Here is a 17975-nt window from a genome sequence, read left to right as displayed (position 1 = left end):
ACACTTTACCTGTGCATGCACTACTATTGAATGAGTGGTTGCTATGTTTGAAATTAATTTTAAAGTAAAAATGAAAGTATAAGCAAGTAGTTGTGGGTAGTTGTTATTTTTCTCTTTCTGCAAGTGCATGGAAAATGTATACAGACATTTATTTAAGTTTTAGTAACATTAAGTAATATACTTCATATATATTTCAGATATTCTGTTTATCAGAGAGCTCTTTGTATTTGAATTATGTGGTTTTTGACTACTGCCAACCCACTACTACCCATGCACTATTTTAATTTCATATGAATTTCATATTTGAATCATTTCATTGAGCTCATTTGAAAAGGCTTGCATTTGGTTCATCTCAAAGACTGTTTTGTTGGTTTCTGGAGAGTCTTGGTATTAAAAAAAATAAAAATAAAAATGAAAGACTTGCTACCATTGTCAATAAAGCAAGAATATTTTTAGTGTTAACTTAGCATTATGAAATAAAAATATTAAAAATCTTGTTTATATTAATAATGTAGTATACAGACCACATTTTTACTTACTAATAGGAGTGGTATTTGGAATTCTTGTACCAAATTAGTTTCTAAACTTAGATGAGGTGTGGGTTATCCAAACCCTAGTGTGAGAGTTAATTGTTTTGTGTTAGGTCCCTCTTAAACTGGGATAGTCATTTTATGTTGTTTCTCTCTCCCACCCTACCTTTCCCTTTATGGAGTGTGCCCCCCCTCCCTTCCTGTAACTCCCTCCTTCCCTCCTCTTTTCTTTCTTGGCCTGCTTTAAAAAATAGCTTTTTTATTGCTACAAAATATTTTTAGTGACTTGTGCAAGTTGCTTCACATAAGACATAATCCTAGCTACTCAGGATGCCAGGTTTGCTTTGAGATTCAAAATCAATCTGGGCAGATTAATCCCAGAGACTCTTTATTGCCAGTTAACAAACAAAAAGTTAGAGGCGAAGCTGTGGCTTATGTGGTAGAGTAGCAGCATTGTGAGACTGTGAGGCCCTGAGTTCAAGCCCCAGTGCTGGTACCAAAAAACAAAACAAAATTTTTAGTGTTTTTAAGAGTATATCATCTGGTCAACAGGTATTTCTAGTACTAATTCAACATAAAACATTTAACCTGACTTCTAATGAATCATGTGATAGTACTAATACATGATATTAGTATTAATTTTACTAAATAAGTTAAGTTGGCTATACTATGGTTATAATTCAGAGTATTGCATCCATTTTGGAGGTACAAATTGTGTTTTAATTATTTTAGTATCTTATTTATTTTACCTAACTCTATAAATGTAGAAAAAGACTTAAATTTTGTTTTATTTATTTGACTCAATATGGAAAAAAGAATTAAATGAAAATTATTTTGTTTTGTTAGCCCCACCTCATATTTTCTTATTCTTAACAGAAATATGTCCCTTTGAAAGGCATGGCTAACAAGATGGGGCAGTGGGGTGAAAGCTCACACACACAAAAAATTGCATGAGCAAATGAGATGCAGTAGAATACTTGCTACATTTCAAGTGCACAGTTAAAGACCACAGATGTTGTACATTACAGCCAAGTCTATATTGTCATTCCTTAATCTATGTTTAACCTTATCTTAATTTTGGCAGATGTAATATAGCATGTCTGATAATGATCCTCTTTTCCTTTCCTCCTTTATGGCATTCATTCATTCTGGCTCAAAGGAATGCACTAAACCTCAGGTATTGTAACATGTGTAGTCTCCTAACCTAAGTTGATTTGTGAGTTTGCAATGTAACTAATAACTTCATAATATTGGTGTGTTTTGCTTTGTCTTGTCCTTTTGTTCTGAGTTTGACTTATTCTGGTTTAATGAGATCTGTTATGGTTAGAATTCCAGTGGTTTAGGAGGTGTCATAGGCTGCTCTGTTTTTACTGAACTGTTTTTATTGATGTATGCTTTGTCTAGGTACAAGCTGTTTATTTTTAAGAATGAGTGGAGCTCTTTTCTTCATTATTGCTTTCCAGATAGAGGGGGGTAAAAAACAACAGAGGACAGATACACAGACTGGAACTCTACCACTAATTGTGTGAAAGCCCATACAGGAAATTCATTAGAAACTTACATCATAAGTTCTGTGGGTAAACATTTAGGAATCCCAGTGCTGGGAAGTTTTGGGAGCCAGGTTTTAAAAAGGCTTAGTCAAAAAAGAAAAAGTCCTGAGATCTCAGCCTTCTGAGTACCTAGGAGTAAAAGTCTTAGCTACCACTGCCAGGGGGGGAGAGTGAGAAGTTGGGAAGTGGCCTTCATTAGCATTTTCTTCTACTTTGGTGAGTGGCAATTGGGGCTGAATTTCAAATGAAAGGAGTTGGAGGTGATAGTTTTTTGTAGGTTACAGAGGTCACGTTTCTACAGGGAATGGAAGATGCCTGCTTTGTACCCAGGGAGACTGACTTGGGTCTTGGACAGACAGCTCTTTATTTCATCTCTAGTTCAGAGAAGGGTAGAATCTTTGTTTTTTACTCTTTCCATTTATAATTTTCTGCATTTGTAATTTTCTATAGAAGTTGATTTGAGAGGGAGATAGTACTTCCAAGATGGAAATGGAGACAACAGACATAGAACCAAAGAGGGGGAGAGAGAATCTCTTAACCTTACCTGCTTGGAGCTTATGCTCATTTTGTCATTTTTCACTCTTCCTTTTTATTTTTTCAGGTGAAAAATCGACAGTCAGGGGCTTGAACCAAAGTTTTTGGCACTGTCCCTGATCTCTTTTTCTCAAGGTTAGCACCCCTTTGAGCCACAGCTCTGCTTCTGGTTTTCTGGTAGTTCATTGGAGGTTAGAGTCTCATGGATTTTCCTGCACAGGCTGTTTTTGAACTGTGATCCTCAAAACTCAGCCTACTGAGTAGCGAGGATTACAGATGTGGGGCTTAAACTCAGGGTCTCAGCCTTGGGCTTCTTCAAGGATAGAGCTTTATTCCTTGAGCCACAGCACTAGTTCTGGCATTTTCTGTGTATATGGCACTGAGGGAATCTTCATTCATGGTAGGCAAGCACTCTACCACTAGGCCAAACTCCTGGCCCTAGAAATTTTAAATTCAAAATTTTACAGCTACCAGTGCAAGATTTTTGAGATAATGAAAATGGAAATCCACTGGATGTATAAAAACTTATTTATCACTCATTCTAATAGTTATCCTTTCCTACAATGGAAATATATATTCTAGAACAGTTTAATAAATAGGTGTTGAATTTTTCATTAGATTAGGTCTAAAGTTCTTGATTGGGTCTGACATGGTGTTGCACACCTATGATGCAGTAGTTCAAGAGGATTATGAGTTATAGGCTCGCCTATGTAATATAAAAGAGAGATCTTAGAGTTGTACAAGAGTAATAGAACATGTTACATGAAAGTAATACAAATTAAAAGCTGATTGTATTAGCTCATGCCAATAATCCTAGCTACTACATAGGCTGAAATTGAGTGTGCTTTACAGCCAGTCCAAACAAAAAGTTCATGAGAATCCATCTCAGCAATAAGACTCTGTGCATCCTATGTGCTGGTGGTTTATACCTATATCCTAGCTACTCGAGAGGCTGACATCTTCTAAGGTAGCCTGGGCAGGAAAAAATATCCATGAGACTCTTCTCTCCAGTTAACTACAGAGTGCCAGAAATAGAGCTGTGACTCAAGTGGTAGCATACTACCCTTCAGCAAAAAAGCTTAGGAACAAAGCTCAGGCCCTGAATTTCAAATCTTGGGACACACACACACACACAACACACACACACACACACACACACACACACACACACACACACACACACACACACACACACACAGATTGGGTACAGTGGTGTAAACCTGTCATCCCAGCCTCATGAGAAGCATAAATAGGAGGGTATTTAAAAAATAATGAAAGCCAAAAGGAGTACAGCTGTTGCTCAAGTGTCAAGTCACTGTCCAGCAAGCACAAAGCTCTGAGCTCAAACATCTGTACAACCAAAACAGATAAATAATAGTAATTGAATCAGTGTGGCATTGTAGTAACAATTTTTTGTTGTATCCATAAAATATGGACTCAGTGTATTAAAAATGATTCATTTCTTATTTAAGAATGGTGGCAAATTTCTGCAATCCTGCCTGCAATTCCAGTACTCAGGAAGCTAGAGCAGGAGGAAGATAATGAGCTCAAGGCCAGCCTAGCTACATAGTTCAAGGCCAGCCTGGGCAGGAATAGTGAAACCCTGCTTAAGAATGAATGAATAAGTATGCACATAAATGAGCAAGCAAGCTGTTGATAATAGGTCTGTTTTGTAAAATGTGAAACAAATTCTATTTCTTCACAATGGCTATTTTACTATTACTAGGATATATCTTAAATACCTCAGGTAGATTTTTTTTTTAGTTTTTTTTTTTTTAAAGATTTTCTGTATTTTAGATCTTAAGCATATTTTTTTAAAGGTTTTATTAACATTGATTTTTAAACATTTTTAACTGAGAAATAAAAACCTGGAAGTGGCATATAGTTTTGTAATATCTTGTGTTGTTTCAAAACATGTATACACAGCATTTATATAAACATGTGATTTTTTATTTTTTTTGCTAGTCTTGGTGTTTGAACTCAGTGCCTAGGCACTGTCCCTGAGTTTCTTTCGCTCAAGGTACCACTTGACCACTTGAGCCCCAGCACCACTTCTGGCTTTTTCTGTTTAAATGGTCATACTGAGGAATTGAACCCAGGGCTTAATGCATGCTAGGCAAGCACTCTACCTCTTAAGTCATAATCCCATTCTGTATGTATCATTTCTTAGGAGGTTTTTGTTTGTTTTGGTTTGGTTTTGAGATGGATTTGATTTATTCTTCTTGAGTTAAGGATTTCTGGGTAGGTTTGGTTAGTATAGAAAATTGTTTAGTTGTTGATTTATTGAAAACACAATGTTCAGTTTCTGTGGTATTTGACATTAGACTTTTTGACTTGAGTTTAAATTACAAATAGGCTTTACTTTCATTCATGTCATGACTTTGCTTTGTCACTTACTATTTACTTTGTCTCTTTTTATTTTAATTTGATATTTGCTACTTAGCAGTAAGATGTGTTAGTATTATGTATTAATGATTTTTATGTCCACTGATTTTCCTAGACTACTAAGGAGTTCATTTGTGTCCTACCTGACTAGTTTATTCATATCTTACTTTTCAGTGTTTTTATGTATATAAGAAGTGATTCAAATACAGAATTTTTATATCTGTCTTTTAGAATTTAAGCTCATCAGACACACGTACTTAGTTGAAACGAAGGCATTTGTAATGCTGTGCCTCTGCGAATTACAGTCATTGGAGATTCAGAAAATACTTCTTGTGTCTTGTATTGCTCAGGAAAGCTTAATGTTTTAATTTATATATTTTATACCATGTAACAAGTATTTATTGGGCACACACCATTTTTTCGGGTCCATGCTAGAGGCTAATGAAAATAAAGCAGAATCTCGCCTGTTTTGACTGCTCATGTCATAGAAAAAGCCCAGGAAGGTTCCACTGTACCTTGGGAAATAGGGATACTTCCTCAGTGACCTTAATATTTGAGCTCCAGGAGAAACATTTGGTACAGTAAGAACTCCGGTTTTTCAAAAGATGTAGATTGAGGGGTAATAAGACTTGGGACGCTATGTTGAAAGTCATAAGGACCATGTGGAACGTTAATGAGAAATGAAGCAGAGCTCTGTTGTGCTGAGGCCTATACTTGATAGATGTATGAGGCTCTAAGGTAGACTAGATTTCTGGGTGGGAATGACAAGAAGATGGAACTTAGGCCTGTGGAGATGGCAACAAGAATTTGAGAAAATTAAGGGCAGAGGATTTCTGTGGTATCCAGGAAGAAGAAAATAGAAGTGAATATTTCTAAAGTTTAAATGTGGCTGGCCAGACATTAAGCTCATACCTATAGTCTCAGCTGCTCAGGAGGCTGAAATCTGATGATCTCTGTTTGAGATCTTTTCTTCTCTGCTTGGGCAGAAAAATAATTCTTTCCTCAACAAGCAAAAAGCCAGAAGTGGAGTGTGCCTCATGTTGTAGAGTGCCAACCTTGGGTAAAAAAGCTCAGGGACAGTGCCCTGGCTCCAGTTTTAAACCCCAACCCTGGCATAACAACAAAAAATGAGTAACTCTAATAGATTGATTTCTGATGCTTTATTCTGTGGCAGTACTTTGGAAGTAGGGATTGTTTAATCCTGAAAACCTCAATGGAAATGTGAAAGCAAACTAAGGAATAGGAATGGGAAAAAGGGAGTGTGGAGAGTGTGTTAGGAGTAATGCATACCGGTCCCTACCCCCGATTTTGTTATGTGCCATGTATATCTATGCATCCTGATAACTTGTATTTGCTTCAGGCAGCCTTTTGAGAAAGGTGTCAAAAGTATGTCTTGCTGTTCAGGCTCTGTATTAGCTGGTTCACTGGCTCCTGTTTTCCTAGGTTATGTTGCACTTTAAAATCCTTCAGAGAGCTCCATGTGGAAAAGTCTCTGAACAATAGATGGATGGAACAAAGCTTTGCCAGAGGTGCTGCCATTGGTGGCAAAATGGAGCATGTTCCAGGTGCTGCAGAAGTCACAACCTCCTTGCTTTGGGGGTTTAATGGGGGGGGGGGGAACTCTTTCTTTCTTGTTGTTAGGATTGGATATTTATGATGATTTTACTTCTGTGAATTGGGAAATGACACTATGGAGAGACGTGGAAATGTAGATGGGGAAGTAATTTAGAGCATAAGATGACTTCTCTCACTCTATTAGTAGCACACACTGCAAATTCATGCAAGGCATTTGAGAGTGGTGAGGCTGAGCAGTATGCTGTTTACCCAAGTTTTGCCTTCTGGTGGAGGCTGTCTATTTTTATGTATTACATCATCCCTGCTACAGAAATGCTGGGGCCCACTGGGATTTACTGTTCTTTCATTCAGTTTTCAAAGAAAGCTTATATTGATATCGTAATTGGACCTATCTTTTGGTTGCACTTGGAAATGGAAAGTAATAAGGGTGTTGTATAGCAGGTCATGCAATATTTCATGCAATTTGTTTGTCAGAAAGATCACTGTCACTTTGTCCTGTCTCTCACTGTGAGCACAGACAGTTCTCTGTGCCTGTATGTGGTTTAAATGTACTTGGCTAAAATTTAGCTTTTAATTAAAAGAGCAAAAATCCTGTTCATCTTCAACCATTTCACTCTTACCATATAATAGTTTCCTCCCTTTATTGTCTGTCATAAGATTTTCCCAAACCTCTGTGCTGATTTGAGAAGTGTCTCTCTTCTATAGAAAAATCTACATTGATATTCAGTTATATTTTTTACCAGTCCTTTTTTTCTTTTACAACTAATATCAGTTGTCAGTTCTCTGTAGTGTTTGAAATACCAGGTGAATTCAGTGTAAAAAGATTAATAATAGCTAGAGATAAAATTGGAATGTATACAGGATTTCTGGGTAGGTTTGGTTAGTATAGAAAATTATTTAGCTGATGAGATATTGAAAGCATTTACGATGTTCAGTTTCTGTGGTATTTATTTGATTAGACCTTTTGACTTGAGCTTAAATTACAAATAGGCCTTACTTTCATTCATATCACAACTTTGCATTGTCACTTGCTAATTACTTTGTCGCTTTTTATTTTAATTTTGGCAAAAGTAGTTTGTGAAAATATATTTTAATTATATTAAACATTTTAATTGCAAATGTTCTATGTAGCTATATATATATATATATGATGTTTATTATCTCGAGGCCTGGAGCATGTCCTAGTGGTAGAGTGCTTGTCTAGCATTCACAAAGCCCTGGGTTTGATTCCTTGGTACCACATACATAGAAAAAGCTGAAAGTGGTGCTGTGACTCAAGTGGTAGAGCACTAGCTCTGAGAAAGCCCAAGGACAGTACCCAAGCCCTGAGTTCAAACCCCAGGACTGGCAAAAAAAAGTTTATTTTCCCCAAAAGTTTAATCATACACACACACACACACACACACACACTTGTATATTGTATATAAAATACAATATATACACTGCATATAAAATTGTATATATATTATATAAATAAAATTATATATAAAATACAATGTTTATATTGTATTGTCAAGGTAACATGTAGAGGGGTTGCAGTTACATTTGTCCAAATAATGGTTGTATTACTTCTTGAACATTGATACCCTTTCTTATATTTTTCTCCCACTTTTCCTTCCCCCATGCCCTCCCAGTATTTTGTTTTTCCCTGTTCCCTTCCCTATTTTAAATAAACAAACAAACAAACAAATAAATAAATAAATGTATTTACAGTATACCAAGCAACAAAGTCAGAAACAGTAACAACATGATATTAAACCATAAGGGGAAAAAAGAGAAAAAAATTAACTTCACATAGTGCTTTAAGAACAACATTCACAAAGCTAAACCTCTTGTTTCTATATCCTAGAGTTCATTTTGCTTTTCATCCTATATAGCCATATATACATAGCTTTTGAGCTAGTGTGATCCTCTGCATGGAGAATTCTAGTTGTGTACTAATTATTACAAATGAGGGAACATGGAGCCTATGTTCCTTTGGGTCTGGCTTACCTGACTTAATATGATTTTTTCCAAGCGATGGGGCCATGTCATTGTTTCTGATGGCATCATAGAATTTCATTGTATATAAACACTACTTCTTCTTGATCCATTCATCTTCTGAGGGACTTCTGGGTTGGTTCTATATCTTAGCCATGGTGAATAATGGTAGATTTCGTATGGCCTTGTATCTGGATATGTGGGTAAATGCTCAGGAGTGGGATTTCTGGCTCTTAAGGGAGCTCTATATTTAGTCTTTTGAAGAATCTCCATATTGCTTTCCAGAGTGGTTGAACGAGTTCACACTCCCAACAACAGTGTAGTAGTGTTCCATTCTGGCCCCATTCCCGCCAGCATCTGTTATTAAATTTCTTGCTAATGGCCAATCTAACTGGAGTGAGGTGGATTCTCAAAGTTGTTTGATTTGCATTTCTTTTATGGCCAGAGATGTGGAGCATTTCTTCTTGTGTCTATAGGCCATTCTTATTTCTTCTTCAGAGAAGTCTTTAAGTCTTTAGTCTACCCTTTAATGGGATGATTGTTTCTTTGAGGATTTGTTTTGGAGAGATTCAATTTTTTGAGCTGTAGGTATATTTTAGATATGAGGCTTTTGTCTGTTGTATGGCTAGTGAAGATCTTTTCCTTCTCTGTTTAACTTGTTGGCTATGTCCTTTGCCATACAGAAGCTCAGTAGTTTAATGCAGTCCCATTTATCCAAACTTTCTTTAATTTGTTGTATTTCTGGGTCTTTATTAAGAATGTTTTGATCTGTGCCAAAGAGTCCTAGTGTATTTCCTATTCCTTCTTGTAAAGCTTTTGGGGTATATGCTTTTACCTCAAAGTCTTCAATCTATTTGGAATTAATTCTCATATTACATACAATTCAGTAGCAAGCTGTTATTGTCTTTCTTTTTATTTATTTTTCTTTTTTTGTGCTGGTAGTAGGACTTGAACTCAACTTTACATTCTTGGTTGGCTTTTTTGCTCAGAGCTGGCATTCAAGTACTTGAGCCACAGTTCCACTTTGGCTTTTTGCTAGTTAATTGGCAATCTTCTGCCTGGGCTGACTTTGAACTGTGATTCTCAGATCTTATTCTCCTAGATAGCAAAGATTACATGCAGGAACAACCACTGCCCAGCTGTTTTTTGTTTTTAATTATTCAGAAGCAAGCTTTCACTGTAGTAATATTTTTAATAATGACTTTAATCAAGATTCAATTTATACACCATCTGAGTAATCTGTTTAAATTGTATTATTTAGCAGTCTTTCTCTTTTAGTTAAAAATAAACCCAATATAGCATTAAATTTACCATGTTTACCATTTTTTAGTTTTCTAGCTTGGTGTTAAATAAATCATTAATACTGTTTTTTGTTGTTGTTGTTGTTTTTGTTTTTGGTAGTAGGACTTAAGGCCTTAAACTTGCTAGCCAACTGTCTGCCACTTGAGCCATATCCCCAGTCCTTTTGTGTTTAGTTTGTTTTTCAAATAATATCTTGAGTTTTTCTGTCCATGTCAGTCTGCGATCATGATCCTTGTATCTTTTGTCTCCTGTGTATCTGGGATTATAGGCATCACGACTACATCAGGCTTTGTTGTTGTTTGTTTGTTTGTTTTTGCCAGTCCTGGGGCTTGAACTTGGGGCCTGACCACTGTCCTTGGGCTTTTTCAAGGTTAGCGCTCTACCACTAGAGCCATAGCACCACTTCCAGCTTTTTTCTATGTATGTAGTACCGAGGAATTGAACCCAGTTCTTCATGCGTGCTAGGCAAGCATTCTACCACTAGGCCAAAATCCTGGCCCTCCAGCTTGTTTTTGAGATAGAGTCTTGCTAACTTTTGCTGGCACTGATCTTAAAACTTGATACTCCGATCTCCAACTCTAATGTAAATAGGATTATAAGTGGCCCAATAATGAACTTTTTTTTACTTACTTGAACATAGCCATTTCCCAAATGTATCTAGCATGGACTAAAATAGGCCAATAAAAAATAATAACCTTAAAGGTATTTTGGAAAGTATAATTACAGAATCTGTGTAGGAATGACTCTTACTGAGTAATTGTTTTTTGTATTAGAGCAGTTTTCTTAGGATTAGGATGTTCTTGAGTAGTTGTCCCTGCCATGTCTTTTCTTTCCAGTGCAATACAAAAAACAGTTGGGTATGATAAGTTATTTGAAATATTTGGCTAAGAGGAGAAATGAAAGACAAGGTCTCAGAGTAGACTAAGTCTAGTATGAATTTTAGGCTTCAGTAGTGATGAGTTAATTCCAGTGGGAAAGATTTGTGAATGAAAAAGAAAATATTCAGATTGTCTTGCATTTTTACGTGTATGTCTGAGGACAATAACAATAATCAGTCACTTGAGGTTTTGGTACAGTCCAGAAGTCATTTGCGGATATAAGAAAAACAGCCAAACCTTAAAATGTAATGTTACATTTTTACTAGTTATCAATACTCTTGTACTTCCTGCTCATTTCTTTGTAAAATGTTTAAAGCTGATCGGGGCGTCAGTGGTTCACACCTAGCTACTTAGGAGACTTAGATCTGAGGATTGCAGTTTGAAGTCAGCGCAATGAGGTAAATTTAATGAGTACCCTCGTCTCTAATTAACCAACAAAAAGCAGAAGTGAAGTTGTGGCTGGTGTGGTACAGTGCCAGCCTTGAACAAATAAAAGCCAAATGGGAACTCAAGGCCCTGAGTTCAAGCCCCGGTAACGCCCCCCGCCTCCCCCCAATCTGTTTGTTTTTTTTTTTTTGTTTTTTGTTTTTTGTTTTTTTTGCCAGTTATGGGGCTTGAACTCAGGGTCTGAGTACTGTCCTTGGGCTTTTCTCAAGGCTAAAGCTGTACCATGTGAGCTACTGCACTACTTCCAGCTTTTTCTGTGTATGTGATACCGAGGAATTGAACCTGAGTCTTTGTGCATGCTAGACAAGTAACTCTCACTAGATCAAACTCCTGGCCACCACACAAGCAATTTTTAAGAAGAGTAATGTAGTTTTATGTATTTCTGAAAATGTGTATTGCTTGCCCCAGTAGAAGCTCTATATTTAATCTTTTGTAGAGATTGTAAGGTATTCAAAGCAGTTTTTGATATACCACACCAAACTAAGACAAGTTGAGATTTCATAAAGTTTAGTTGTAATTTCAGTCAACTCTTCTTTTATTAAAACCCATTGATCTTCCTTGCATCTTGAGTGGACATTGCTTCTCAGGCATGGCTTTACAATATCACACCTCAGTCATCGAGTTAACAGATACACTATCGAATATGAAAATCACATTTGTTAATACTACCATCGGTGTTACTAAAAAAGATCCTTAATTATTGGGATGCTCTCAAGCACATTGCATTAAAGACCAGACCAGTTTTCCAAAATTCAGACTTTTTCTTGAAAGTATGTTATGTCATTCTCTAAAAAGACATGTGACTTTTTCTGCAAGCACAAAACTGGCCTTGCTAGTTTTCAAGAAAGTATCACAGCTGGATTGTAGCTTAGTGGTTGAGTGCATGCATAAACATATGTGAGGCTCTGGACTCATACTCCAGCACCAAAACAAAACAGAAAACAAGAAAATGTCTGCCAGCTAAACCATAATTTTCCCCATTGTCTTTTTAATAAAAGATTGGGTTTTATGAAAAAAGGTCCCACTTAGAACTTATAGACCTCCAGATATCTTTTTCCTTAAACAGTGCTTCCCTGACCAGTACAAAAGTACTTCTATTTCCTACTTCATTATTCATAAAGAATAATAAAAAGACATAAAAGGAGGAGTTACTGAAAATAGTTGTCCTATTGCCTATGAAGGACACTATGGAGTGAACCTAGCTGATCTTCCTTTTGTGCTGCAGCTGTTGATAAAGAATGCAGCAAATAAAGGGCCAGGAGCATGGCCTAGTGGTAGAGTGCTTGCCCAGCATGTACGAAAGCCCGGGTTCAATTCCTCAGTACCACATATATAGGAGGAAAACAGTGGGAAGTGGTGCTGTGGCTCAAGTGGCAGAGCTCTAGCCTTGAGAAAGCCCAAGCACAGTGCTTAGGCCCTGAGTTCAAGCCCCAGGACTGGCAAAAAAAAAATGCCACAAATGAAGTAGTATAGTATGACACAGTAATAGATATGACACTGCCTTGATGTTTGCCTCAAATGAAGTAGTACAGTATGACACAGTAATAGACATGACACTGCCTTGACGTATGCCTCAAATCAACCACATTTATCCCTTTTGCTCCAGTGTTGACTCAGGGGCTTACTCTTCCTCAGCTTGCTTGATAGACTGATCCTTTACCACTCTAACCCCACCTCTCCAGTCCAAATTTTTTCATTTTGTTTTGGTTTAGTTTTTAGTGTTGTAACATCCCCAATTAGAGAAAAATCAGTCCAGGTTTTTTTCTAGTAAATTGGAGATAAAGTGTTGTAAACTCTTCTGCCCTGACTGGCTTCAAACTTCTATTCTCTAGGTCCTTGTCTCCTGAGTAACTTGCAAGGTTAGGTGTGAGCTATGAGCACTCAGCTCTGATTTTATACATCAGTGTAAATGCTAATGCAGTGAAAAGGTAAAATCTTAATGCAATGAAAACAAGTCTCTCCTGTATTCCCCAGATAGTCTTAGAATTTCTCAAACCACACTTGTTATTCATGCTGTGAACCTCTGTTTCACAGGTTCTCCAGAGGAATGGAACATAGACAGTAGAGGGAAGGAAAGGGTGAGGAAGAGGGAGGCTTTAATTGATTTTAAAATACTACCTCATGCTATTGTAAGTCTAAAACCTATACCAAATGAAACAATACTTTTTAAAGACTTGCTGTATGTTCATGTGTCTATTTCAATACATATTTTAACATATATCTCTAAATTTTTATATTACATAGAATTATAATAATTTGTGAGCCCCAATGAAAATGAAAACATTGAGGCTCCTTGTTCAAAATGATTATAGATTTACTGGGTGTGGTGGCTCATACCTGTAAACTCCAGCTACTCAGGAAGTAGATATTACAGGATCATAGTTCAAGACCATTCCAGGCAAAAAGTTAGCAAGTCTTGACCAAAATTCAGGGATGCCTGGTACACTTTATAATCCCAGCTATGTAGAAGGCCCACAGGCATAATGATTGTCGTCTGAGGCTTTCCCAAGCAAAACTACAAATACCTTACCTTAAAACAAAAATGTGTAGAAATATAGCTAAAGGAATTGCTTACCTGCCTAAGCAAGGTTCTGAGTTCAAACCTATGCCACCAAATAACAACAAAAACACATACATAAAGAAAATTACAGGCTTCAAGATGGTGAGATGTCAGCAGAGCATTAGAATAGGCACAGTGCCCTCTTGAGTATTCAACACAGATATACTACTATAACCCTGACCCTATCCTTTTGCTTTCTTTCTTCTTTCACCTTTTTTGATGCTTATTTTTCTCCTTCACCCTAAGATCTCAAGCTAAATTTGGACAGGATCAGATTTTAAAAATGTTTTACATTAAAGAATTGTATTTATTAGCTACTAGTAACTTTAATCAAACCTTATTTAGTATTTCTTAGAGCATATTCTTTAAGAATTTTCGTCCCTTCCCATTCTGGAAAGTTCTTTGTCTACCTTTCCTGTTGATATAATTAGGAGCTATTATGTGGGTCTACATTTTACATTTTTATGCACAAGTTGATTAAATGTGATATATATTATATTCTCCTAAACTAGGAGGTGTCTGTTGGATAGTCTTTTTTTTTTTTTTTTTGGCCAGTCCTGGGCTTGAGCTCAGGACCTTGGACTTTCTGAAGGCTGGAGTTCTACCACTTGAGCCTCAGCACCACTTCCATCTTTTTTTTCGATGTATGTGATACTGAGGAATCTAACCCTGGCCTTCGTGCACGCTAGGCAAGCACTCTACCACTAGGCCAAACTCCCAGCCCCTACTGGATAGTATTTAAACTAGGTGTTTAGTTATTTGCTAATACAGTAGTACTAGCTTTAGTCCACCTCCCCATGACACTCTCCAGAAAAGAAAAGAAAAAGATTGCTACAATAAATAACTTTTTGGGGGCTTGAACTTTGAGCCTGGGCTTTGTCCTTGAGCTTCTTTGGCTCAAGACTAGTACCACTTGAGCCACAGCAACACTTCCAACTTTTTCCAAGTAGTTGATTAGAGATGAATCTCATGGACTTTCCTGCCCAGGCTGAGTTTGAACCACAGTTCTTTGATCTCAGCCTCCTGAGTAGCTAAGATTGCATGCTTGAGCCACTAGCACTTGGCTACCATAAATAATTTTAGCAACCTTCTGATGACTGGGGTAATTTACTATAAACTGTTTGACCTTATAACAATAAATAATAACTAAACCAACCCAGAAGTGTACTTAAAACTTCCTTTTTCTCCAGACTCCTCCTAATAGATTATATTTATTATTCTATTTTTTTTTGGGGGGGAGGGTCATGGGGCTTGAACTCGGCCTGGTCGCAGTCCTTGAGCTCTTCGGCTCAAGGCTACAACCCTACCCTGGAGCCAAGCCCCACTTCCCATTTTCTAGAGGTTAATTGGAGGAGATAAGAGTCTCAGGTCCTTTTGTGCCCTGGCTGGCTTTGAACCTTGGTCCTCAGATCTCAGCTTCCTTAGTAGCTAGGATTACAGAGGTGAGCCACCACCCGGCCCTTCTGACTTTTTCTGTGATTATTTGATAAGTGTCAATAGATAAGTGTCTCGTAGATCTGACTTTTTCTGTGATTATTTGATAAGTGTCAATAGATAAGTGTCTCGTAGACTTCACTATCCTGGCTGGCTTTAAAACCCTGATCCTTGGGCTAGGAGTATGGCCTAGTGGTAGAGTGCTTGCGTAGCATGTAGCATGCTCAATACACAGAAAAAGCTGGAAGTGGCACTGTAGCTCACGAGGGAGAAGGCTAACTTTGAGAAAGCTCAAGAACAGTGCCTAGGCCTGGATTGAAGCCCCAAGACTGGCAAAAACAAAACAAAACAAAACCTGATCCTCAGTTCTCAGTTTTTTCTTGACTTTTTAAAAAATCTTTGTTATCTTGGATTTATTTTTTGGTGTGTGTGCGTATATGTATGTGTGTTGTTGTTGTTTTTATTTTGTTTTTGTGACAGTCTTGGTCTTGAACTTAGGGCACGGGTTGTTTGCTTTTTTTGCTCAAGGCTAGCCTTCTACCACTTGAGCCATAGCTCCATTTCTGGATTTTTGTTTGTTAATTGAAGATAAGGGTCTCATGGACTTTCCTGCCCAGACTGATTTGAAAATGTGTTCCTCAGATCTCGGGCTTCTAAATAGCTAGGATTTCCAGTGTGAACCACTGACACTTGATGCTGTTACCCTGTTCTTCCAGTGTCCTGCTTGGTTTTTCTACTGACTTCTTGCTTGTTTCACTGTTCAAGTGAAGATGCTTCTTGAGTATTTTTGAGTCTAGTTGTTCTTCCTGAGTTAAGACACTGGTAGCCAGCTGCCTTTGTCATCACCAAGTGACTGACTACTTGTGCTGTGTTCTGCAATTCAGGGATGCAGTAATTAGCTGTTCAGGCAAAAAAAAAAGGTAAATCTGGAGTGATGGTCCAGGTCTTTGGGAGGTCTTGAAATACCCATGTGAAATAGCTCCTGTGTCTTAAGTGTACCGTATTTTCTTCCAGATTCTATTTTTAGTGCATTCTAGGAGTTTGAGTATGTTTTAATATTAAAATTTCAGTATGTTTTAATATTAAAAATTAACTGTATTGAGTTGAAACTGTTTTAAAGTTTTGACCCAACACCCTTTTACTTTGCTTTATTCCCCCCCCCAAAAAAACCCCCATATTTGTAAATGTAAACCATCAAGAAAATCGGTTTTGCTATGTTTCTGCTCTAAGGTTATCTTTCAATAAGCATTTTGTATGGTGACCAAAGTTTGCTTGCATCTAGTAGACCACTGAAATAGGATGATTTCTGAAAATCATCTATGATCTCTTGTTTCTTGTCCTATTCCACTTTAGGTGTGGGGTTTAGTTGTGAAATGAATGTATGAATGCCTTACTTACTCTTCAGTGTCTCATTAGAGAATTGATAAAATGCTGCATGGGAGATATACTCATCCATGAAATGAATATGGCTCATCTGGTCAGTTTTTAGCAGTTTTAACAATTGTAATTGCCTGACATATGCTATTAAATATTCTAATATCACTGGTTTTAAATATCCAGCATGGTAGTAACTAATAGTTTCAAAATACAACTGGATATATACAAACACTGTAATTATTTAAATAAGTTGTCCATTTGCCTTCTTACAGTCTTTAAGGAGAAGACAAAATAAATATGCATTGGGGCTTTGTTTATTTATTTATTTATAAGAAGGAAGGTTGAATGTTGTTGTCTAAACTCATGCAGCTATATTTATTTATTTATTTATTTATTTTATGCAGCTATATTTATTTGTAGGCTAACTTCTCTTTTAAGAGAACATTAAGGGCAATTGGGTACTGGTGGCTCATGCCTGTAATCCTAGCTACTCCGGAGGCTGAGATCTGAGGATGTCGGCTCAAAACCAGCCCAGCATGAAAGTCTGTGAGACTTATCTCTAGTTAACCACCAGAAAATTGGAAATGGTGCTGTGGCTCAAGTAGTAGAGCATTAGCCTTGAGCTGAAGAGCTCAGGGAAAGCACTCAGGCCCAGAGATCAAGCCATACTATCTCCACCCCCTCCCCCCCAAAAAAACCCAAAAAACAAAAGGAGAATATTAAGGGCTGTGAATGTGATTTAAAGTACTTGCACATGCATGAAGTCCTAAGTTTGATTCCTCAGTACTACATAAACAGAATAAACCAGAGGTAGCGCTGTGGCTCAAGTGGCAGAGTGCTAGCCTTGAGCAAAAGAAGCTCAGAAATAATGCCCAGGCTTTGAGTTTAAGCCCCAGGACTGGCAGAGACTGGGGGGGTAGGGTGGGGAGGGGGAGAGGAGGGAGAGGGAGGGGAAGAGGGAGAGAGAGTGAGCCTTAAAACTTTCTATGGCATTTTAAATATTTTCTATGTGGATATAGTCTTCTATTTTTACTTATTTTCCAAGTAAGTTTACTTGTGGCAGAAAGATAGTTACAGTTCTACTACTGGGAGAAAAGTCCACCTATTAATGTTTCCATTTACAGTTAATGTTCTTGTGTTTTATGATGAGTACTGTTTAATCCTTTTGAAAACATACATATTTTAATGTCTTTCCTAGGATTATTTAGAAATGAGAAGTATGTGTACTAATAGTCAGACTGGGAATTTAGACCATTGGTGGAACTTGGTGTGCACAAAGCCTTGGCTCTAAATCCCAGCCTTAAAATTAACTCAAGAAAAAAACACATGTAAAGGCACAGAAATTAAATAAAATTTCTGAAGAACCAGTAGAACCTTTGAGAGCATCCTTTATTTTAAGTAGTTTTTGTACATCATATCATAG

The 17975-nt window shown here is 37.1% G+C and overlaps 1 protein-coding gene across 7 annotated transcripts in view; it reads left to right on the top strand.

Moving 5' to 3' along the window:
• Nucleotides 1-17975, top strand: part of Rapgef2 (Rap guanine nucleotide exchange factor 2) — a 239606-nt gene that overhangs the window by 119866 nt on the left and 101765 nt on the right. For 5 of the 7 annotated variants that reach the window (XM_090343183.1, XM_090343179.1, XM_090343181.1 and 2 more), the window contains exon 7: nt 1690-1707. The exons of the other annotated variants lie outside the window; for them this stretch is intronic. In XM_090343183.1, the coding sequence (XP_090199309.1) occupies nt 1690-1707 (18 nt within the window). The remainder of the gene's footprint in view (nt 1-1689; nt 1708-17975) is intronic. 7 annotated transcript variants of the gene reach the window in all.

Source organism: Megascapheus bottae, chromosome 13 (assembly GCF_031878675.1).
Source record: "Megascapheus bottae isolate mThoBot1 chromosome 13, mThoBot2.hap1, whole genome shotgun sequence".
Lineage (NCBI taxonomy): Eukaryota > Metazoa > Chordata > Mammalia > Rodentia > Geomyidae > Megascapheus > Megascapheus bottae.
The sequence above is the reverse complement of the archived record's forward strand: the minus strand, read 5'-3'. Positions and strand labels throughout refer to the sequence as shown.